The sequence below is a fragment of the Hyposmocoma kahamanoa genome, unplaced genomic scaffold (assembly GCF_003589595.1).
Source record: "Hyposmocoma kahamanoa isolate Upper Pololo Valley unplaced genomic scaffold, ASM358959v1 78, whole genome shotgun sequence".
Lineage (NCBI taxonomy): Eukaryota > Metazoa > Arthropoda > Insecta > Lepidoptera > Cosmopterigidae > Hyposmocoma > Hyposmocoma kahamanoa.
In genome coordinates this window covers 10,560,927-10,569,074 of record NW_020653945.1, presented here as the reverse complement: position 1 = coordinate 10,569,074, position 8,148 = coordinate 10,560,927, and the positions used below count along the sequence as shown (strand labels likewise).

The following is an 8,148-nucleotide window of genomic DNA, read 5'->3' as shown; positions in this document are numbered from 1 at the left end:
TATTTTATTAAACAAACAAGTAATTATATACTAATATTTTTTTACAGATTAATGTGTATATTTGAAACAATACAAAAGATTTAACTATAGGATCAAGTATACAAAAATATGTTGCAACCTATTGTTTGAAAAAAATTGACAAGGTTTGTTGGCTGACAGCAACTTGTAGGTTCTTGTGATGCAGGCTGGTGCTACCTTATTATTAAAAAAAGTTCTATGACTATTTTACAGCTACTATATAATTCGACATCACAGTGGTTATATTCTCCTGATTCAACTTCCCCCGTTGATAAGTCAAGAGTTTCAAAATGGCCACCATAACGATTTCCCGCGAAAAATTGTTAGAAAATTATACTTTTGAAGAAAAAAATGTCAGAAAAATTAAACTGTTGCAGAAAACTTACATATTACATAAAAAATTATGTGTGACACCTTTGTGGCACTCCAATGAAATAATAATAATATTCATCAGATTGCGAAAAATATTATCTCCCACCATTCAGGATATCTCCTCAAGGGAGAAGGTTAAGGCTATTATCCACCACGTTGACCCAATGTGAATTGGGGATTCCACATTGTTTCAGTGGTATTGCAACGCATTTACAGTTAGTGTATTATATTAATAAAATACATTGTACATTGTATTGGTCAACCGTGACCATGGGACCTGTAAAGGGCCCGAAACGTCGGTTTGTTTGAAAAAACAAATATACGCGATTTAAATCCGGAAAAATAGTTTCATTCCTACGTGTAACAATCGCGAATACCTAAGAACTCGATACATTGTACTGATAAAACTTACACCATAAATTTATTATATTAGCTTGTCACTTACCTAACGTTTTTATTTGACGACCTCGGTAGTCAAATGGTTTGCACAATGGGCGATAGATGAGGATGTGGGTTCGATTCTCCATAGCATCACTTTGGGGCAATCGATTGGGTGAACAAAAACCTCGCCATACCGCGGCTAAAGATTTTTTCTTTGTTTGTAATATTTTTATTAATAATATTATAACAAACTTGTAGAGTTATTTAAAAAAAATTGGATATTATGGGAACTTAAGCATAATATTACAGTCCTTGGAAAGATATAAGGGCTACGGCATTTAAATGTTTAAAATTTTTATAATTTAAACATTTTACACCAAAAAGATATGTATTATGTTATTATGAAAACGTTACTTCACGCCGGTACAGTTGCTTCAACCAAGCATAAGTCCAGTCGTGTATGGAGTGATGCTGCCAAAAACCAATGGTCGCCTTGAATTTAGTCAGTCAATCGAGCTAAAAGGTTTAGAGCGCTAACACGCGACTTTTAGCATAGTGACTGCAGCGATTCCGTCGCGATGTAGTAGTGGTGCAGTCACTTATCGTCTATCTTTACACACCCGCGCGACTTACGCAGCGATACAATCGCGATGCACGTTTTTAGTGATTCAACATAAAAGACTGCATATATGCAGTCGCGCGTTTGTATCGCTGCTAAAATCGCCGTATGTAACCACTCTTACAAATTACTTGGGTTTAGTAGAAGCGAAGATAGATAGAGCCTTGATCACCGCTGTAAGTTGCCTACTTATCGGTATCCTACAGGATACAGCAGCGAAGAGTGATGAATAATTATATGACAGAAATAAAGGATAACGTTCCTTTTGCAATGGATATTACAACTGTATTTATCAGGGTCTTAAATATGAACGGAGTAATTAACGTTTTAAATAGCATCCCTGATCGTGCAATCTTAAATCGTGTGTATGTAACGTTAATTACCAACTGTAATGACTGATTTCGATTATGAACTACACACTGATACTACACTGCTCTGCAGAAGAAAAGTCATATTTCCTGAAAACACTCGCATGAGAAATGAAATCTTCTTTATCACTTTTCGTTTTAATCTTCGCTCTAATTTATGGTAAGTACTACTGTGATCAAAATAGTAGCAATAGAGTTTCTCGTGAAATAGTTCGCGAGAAATAATGCCAACTTGCCCATATCTGCCGCCAAGCAATAGAATGAGTATTAAGGTTCCAGTTTTAAAGGGTTAAGGTGCCAGTGCAATTACAGGCACATAGGCCTTGCCAACTTATGTCTCAGGGTGACAAGCGCATTGGCAGTGTCCTTCAGACTCCGACCTTTGCGATTTAGAAGAAGTGGTACTGCAACTACTATGAACAGTCATGTCGGTTAACACCAGGCGCACGACTTGTTCGTCCCTCACTTGGTATCATAAAAAAAAGGTTTTACAGACTCACAATTATGTAATAAATGTAGCTATGAAATGTAGGATGTACTTATTAAAATTATGTTTAGAATGAGTCGTTTGTATTTACACTACAGTGTCTATAATCATATCAAGATATAAATTAGTATAATATTAAAAATACAAATCCTATATTTATGGGTACAAATAAAAAACTCATCAAATACTTTGATGAAATTGTTACTTTTCTATATGAGATCAAGTGGCGGGATGAACAAGTCGTATGCCTGGGGGTAAAAGACATGCCTATCCATTACAGTTGCAGTGCCGCTTAGAGCTTTAAATCGCAAAGACCTGCGGGGCACTGCCACTGCGCCCGCTACCCTATAAAGTTTCACAGTTTTTAGCACTTTTCCTTTCAGAAACGGAACGCAGTAATGCTCACAATAGTAGGTGACCCTTGAAATAGATATATTATACAAAAATATTTTATTCCATTCAGACACAGAACAAATGTTGTATTTTCATTTTCGATAATATTTTACCAATGTTAATACCTAATAAGTACTATAATCCGAACAGCATCATTATGGAAACTCTAAATCCGTGAAGTCCTAGTGCCCTTGTCTTTCTGTTTAGGAAAGCTGAGTATGGTAATTCTAGGATACCGTCGACGTACATACAACTACCTTAAATAATCTAAGAGCTATTTTCCACTAAGCAACTATTTGCGAGCGATCGCAGACTTAGCGGCTAAATCGACTGGTCGCCCGCGACTTTATTCTACATACAAACAGCTCATTTTTAAAATGGATGTCGAAGAAATAACATGTCTATGGGCATTTCTTCAAAGCTGCAATTTTCTGTGTCCGTGTACTAAACTCCACTTATTTATCAAAATAAAAATGTACAAAAAATACAGTGTATAATATGGGTCGAAAGCTAACTAGAGAGCACAAAATCTTCTCAACAAACCTTTCGGACCTAATGGAAAAAAAAACCGAAATGCCTAAAGCCTGACAACAGTGGCATGAGAAAAATAACAATACATTTTTCTCAAAATTGAAACTGTATATCAATATTAGACTTTAGTTCGCGTATAATAAATTTGATGATAGTACTTATAATTTGAATTTCACAATAAACTAGACAATAGTTTTATCACAATAACAAGACTGGTGCGTGTCCCAGACTTAGGCGAGAATTCTGTGGTTGTTACTAATCACGTTTACACATCACAAGTGAAGCATTTTAGAAGCTTCGCAATTCGTTCGTACTATTCGTCCATCACGCCTCTGCGGCTGAAGAGACCAGTGGATGATTTGTTGCTGATTTTAGGACTTTTCGCGTGTAAATATCTAATTCGGTGGATTTGGTCCAGGTTGATATACAACGAATTCAACGTTGTATACGATATTTCAAAAACTGAATATTATGGTTGTATGTCATATTTTTTATAGTATATGTTGTACCAACTAGAATATAATAACAATTTATTGGTTTTACAAGTATTGTCGTTTACGAGTAATCTAAAAAAATATATATTTTCTGAATCCCGTGGCCTTGGTTTCGGTGGATTTTATACCACCGCATTCAGAAAAGCTCCCACCGAATTCGGAAAAAACTGCCATCGACGCCATATTTTCTTTGAAAAGCAAGAATTTTATACGGGTTTTTCATATAAATATTTAGTTAATATTATTGATTTTCACAATTTTATATGACTATTTGCTTCCCGGTGAAAATGAATAAGGAAAATCAAAACAGAAAAGAAAAATTAGAAATCAAGAAGATGAAGGAACGTGCTAGAAAAGCAAAAATAAAAAATGATTCAATTATGTACGAAAGGTTTAAAGAAAAAGATAGACAGGGGTATGCGAAGAAAAAGCAGAAGGAAAGATTTTGAAATTGCATGAATTACCTCATCATGTATGAAAAGTAATGAAAAAAAATTGATTGCTTTTGCAGCTACGGCTTGCGTTCTAAATTTTTTTTTTATAAAGAGGTACGGGAATACTTTGTGTGATTGAAAAAAGGTTGAACTGCCAAACTGAAAACTGACTTGAATTAATAGTTATAAGGTAAATTTGTTTACGTTGTTGTGGTCGATTTATGAATAAATTTTAGTTTTTAAAGCTTGATTTAATAAATATAAAATAAGTAAATGTTTATGTAGATTACTGAATGTTTTTATTGCCTTTTTCATAATATTTTATACAAAAATTGTACCTTTTGTAGAATTATTCAGAGTTAGGTGGTAGCTGAATTCGGTGGATCAAATATATTGTCATTAACTATTAAGAATCTAATTGCCCAATTAACGGAATCTTATGTAAGTTTGAGTTCTTTTTCCTTCTCGCTCAATGTTTTTCCTGAAATTAAGAAAAAAATTCGACCGCCGAAGTCAGAGAACTTAGCCCTTCTAGGAGAAATGACCCTATACTTGTTATAAAAAATGTAGAATGGAAAACATATATTTTGGGTACATCCTTAGAGAATAGCTAGTGCCCCAAAAATAAAACAGCCTGTATGTTCCAATGGCACGTTTTTATTTGTAAATCACTCCACAGTATCATTTCCGTGAACAACTTAATAGAACATTTTAGAAAATTGTATAAAAGGTTCAACGCCATCTAGCGGTATCTTACCTAAACTAAATATATGCATTATGTTAATAGAAGTAATAACAGCTAGAAAGAGTGCATTTTATTCGTTCTATATTGAGTTACAGGAACACGACACGAAATTTTTCTATAATTCTGTTGTTATACCAACCGCATGATCAGTTGCATAAGAAAGGTACTACCTACCTTGCATTAGTATTCCCTCGTATCCAAGTTTACGTATTTACCCGATTCTATTTGCTTTAATCTATTAAATACAGCATTTCATATTTTCAGAGCTTTACGTACCATTCACTGAAGCGCAAAAAAAAACAACTGAACCCTCCATCGACAACGATACCACCATCACTACGACCCGCAGAACTCGTAGAACTCGAACGACAAGGGCACGTTACACGTTTGACGGAGTAGACTACAATGAATTCCTTGAGAAGCACACACGTGGACTAAATTTGGACTGCTCAACAAGATATGTGAAATGCTATTTGTATACGTGAGTACAAAATAATCCACATCCATAATATAAGTCCCCTTTCATACAAAATTAATATGGCCACGACATTAGGCAGATAGATTAACTATGTAGTAAGAATAACTAATTACTAAATATGTCCCTACAAAATGTATGGTAAAAAGTTTACATTTCTAGTACTCTTACTTCAATTGGTCCCATAGAGACTATTGATCCTTAACAGAGACCGGATCGAATGGCATTTAAGTTTTGTAAAAACTACCTTTTTTCTTGCTAACTGTACCATTTTTTCAAAATCTGTGAATGCTAATCAAAACGTCTTCAAAATTCGTGGATAGCCTTCTAGAACCGTTTTCCTGTAACTACAACGATTAAGGTGGCTGGCCTTGCTGCCCCGTCTCAAATTTACACCCTGTATATGAATATCTATAACCAACGAAATTAATATATCACTTTCTGCACAATTTATTCGAATTTATGACGTGATATCAGAATCACTGTAATGAGTTCAGTAACTTTTTAAACAAGTGAATAACTTACGTAAATAAGATTTTACCATTTATGTTGCAGTCCGCTCCATTGGGAAGTGTGTATGTTTGACAACATAAGTAATGAATACAACGATGTGTACAGCACGTGTCAAATTGACTTTATGAACTGTCGGGTCATGAGATTTAAGCGAATACCGAAAATCGCATATCATTATAGTACGTATTCATTTTCTTATATCATACTAAAGTACTTTCAGTAACATACTACATGTAGATACATACATAATTGGGACAAATGAAATAAAAATTGACTTAGGTGTCCGTCTGAATGCCATAATCTATATTTCTAAGAAACTACATATTATTATAATGAAATTTGGCATAGTTAAAGAACTTGGTGAGGCTGTATCCCAAAATTTTGGAAACATAATTATAGGTTTTTTTTCAATGGGAATCGAATAGCGTGTCCAAAATCTGGAAGTGGATAACCTAGGTCAAAGCTTTCGTAGCGTAGTATACTTTACACAACAGGTAATTAATTTAGAACAGATTGAAACAATTAGATACTACAATGCAGTATGTACATATAACAAATGAACAATTGAATGTTGCGCCATCACTGTTATTGCGGGTATTTAGAGATTTTAACGATGGATAAATATGACCAACCGTTCAGAGCGAGCTCATTCTTCGGCCGAGTGTTAAACAATCAACAACCTCTGAGGATGCCTCGAAGAAAGGTAAAACACGAGTCGGGTGTTTTTAGTGGTGGTGTCTGTGACTGTAGTTGCGCTTGTGGTATTTATTTTATCATTTTTTTATAATTGATATCATAAAAAAGAATTGGGAAAATGGGAATAATGAAAATATTATCCGACACAAGCGCGGCTATTTTGCACAATTTGACCTCCGCTGGGTTCGCGTAGGATTCAGCTTGGCTGGGCAGCGTTTGGAAAACTACGTCGAGTCTTCTCATCAGCCATACCGCAAAGTTTGAAAACAAATCTTTTCAATCAGTGCGTTCCACCTGTTATGACATTTGGAGCAGAGACGTGGACGCTCACGATACGGTTAGTTCACCAGTTGAAGATCGCTCTGCGAGCTATGGAACAAGCTATGCTCGGAGTTTCTTTGAAGGACAAGGTACGGAACGAGATTATTCGACAGAGAACTAAAGTCGTCGAAATAGCTGGTGGAATAAGAAATGGCAGCGGGCTGGCCGTATCTGTCGAAGAATCGATAACCAACTCAGGAAACGAGTTCTTGAGTGGAAACCACGGCTCGGCAAACGTAGTGTAGGACCCCTAAGGCCAGATGGAGTGAGAATTTATGAAGGGCTGCTGGCAGCAGATGGATGCAACGCGCTGAGGACCGGGCGAAATAAATATAGGCCATTCAAATATTTCTCCCGGCCCGGGAATCGAACCCGGGACCTCTGTATGTGGGAGTCCAGCATGATAACCGTTCGGCCACGGAGGCGGTTAAAAAATAAAACTGGTTAATAATCGCCAAAAGGTTTTTCGGAGAACAAAATTTTATAAATCATGTTTCTAATTAGCTATAGTTAACCGTGTTTAACAGCATATTACTATTAAATTATAACGTTACCCTTCGAAGCTGTCTGTGTGTGTCGCCAACCTTCATTGAACCAATGTAAACAATGCCATAAACCATCTCCTTTGATGAAACCCGTGCCCCGAGTTGGTGCGTGTTTTGTTTGATGATGATTAAATATATACATATTTGTAATATGATTCAATCGTAAATTGTGTCTTGTTTTAGATTACAAATCCTTTCAAGGATACGGCCATAAATGCAAGATAAGCAGAGGCTTTCCGAACCTAATATAGTCACGAAATATGCCAAATCTCAATTAGTAACAAGTGGACGAACAAGTTGAGCGCATAGTGGTAAGCGACACGCCTATCCATAACAGTTGCTGTGCCACTTAGACCTGCGGGGAACTGTCACCCTAAGATATAAAGTGCTTGTAGTTTCACCAGCTTATCTTTCAAACCCGGAACACACTAACGCTCACGTTACAGCTTGGCGACAGAAATAGGTCTGTTATTGATTTTGGTATCATAACAAATAAATAATAATAACATGGTAGCAATATTTTCATTTAGCTTTATTTTATTTACTTATATTATGCCACTGAGCTTTGTGAAAAACAATAAAGAAACAAAAAAAAATCAAAATTTGAAAAAACACAAAACAACGAATTTTGTGTATAACATCAAAATAAAAACAGACATTACCTAAAAATCAAGATGGCGTGTGTTCATTGGAGGTATCGAAATGGCGTTATACAATTTCAGTGCTTAACAATGTCATCAAATGGGCTATCTTGTT

The 8,148-nt window shown here is 35.5% G+C and overlaps 1 protein-coding gene across 1 annotated transcript; it reads left to right on the top strand.

Moving 5' to 3' along the window:
• Positions 1–1,827: 1,827 nt before the first annotated feature.
• LOC113233340 lies at positions 1,828–7,821 on the top strand. The gene is made up of 4 exons (XM_026468443.1): positions 1,828–1,918; positions 5,107–5,323; positions 5,873–6,009; positions 7,576–7,821. Exons 1-4 carry the CDS (start codon positions 1,870–1,872, stop codon positions 7,641–7,643), a joined length of 471 nt encoding a protein of 156 aa, XP_026324228.1. The 5' UTR covers positions 1,828–1,869; the 3' UTR covers positions 7,644–7,821.
• Positions 7,822–8,148: the final 327 nt, after the last annotated feature.

Bases quoted from the DNA above. Each gene is read 5' to 3' on its own strand.
- LOC113233340 (XM_026468443.1), top strand. From the start codon at position 1,870: ATGAAATCTTCTTTATCACTTTTCGTTTTAATCTTCGCTCTAATTTAT. The intron at 1,919-5,106 runs GTAAGTACTACT...TCATATTTTCAG, and splicing joins AATCTTCGCTCTAATTTATG to AGCTTTACGTACCATTCACT. The intron at 5,324-5,872 runs GTGAGTACAAAA...TTTATGTTGCAG, and splicing joins GTGAAATGCTATTTGTATAC to TCCGCTCCATTGGGAAGTGT.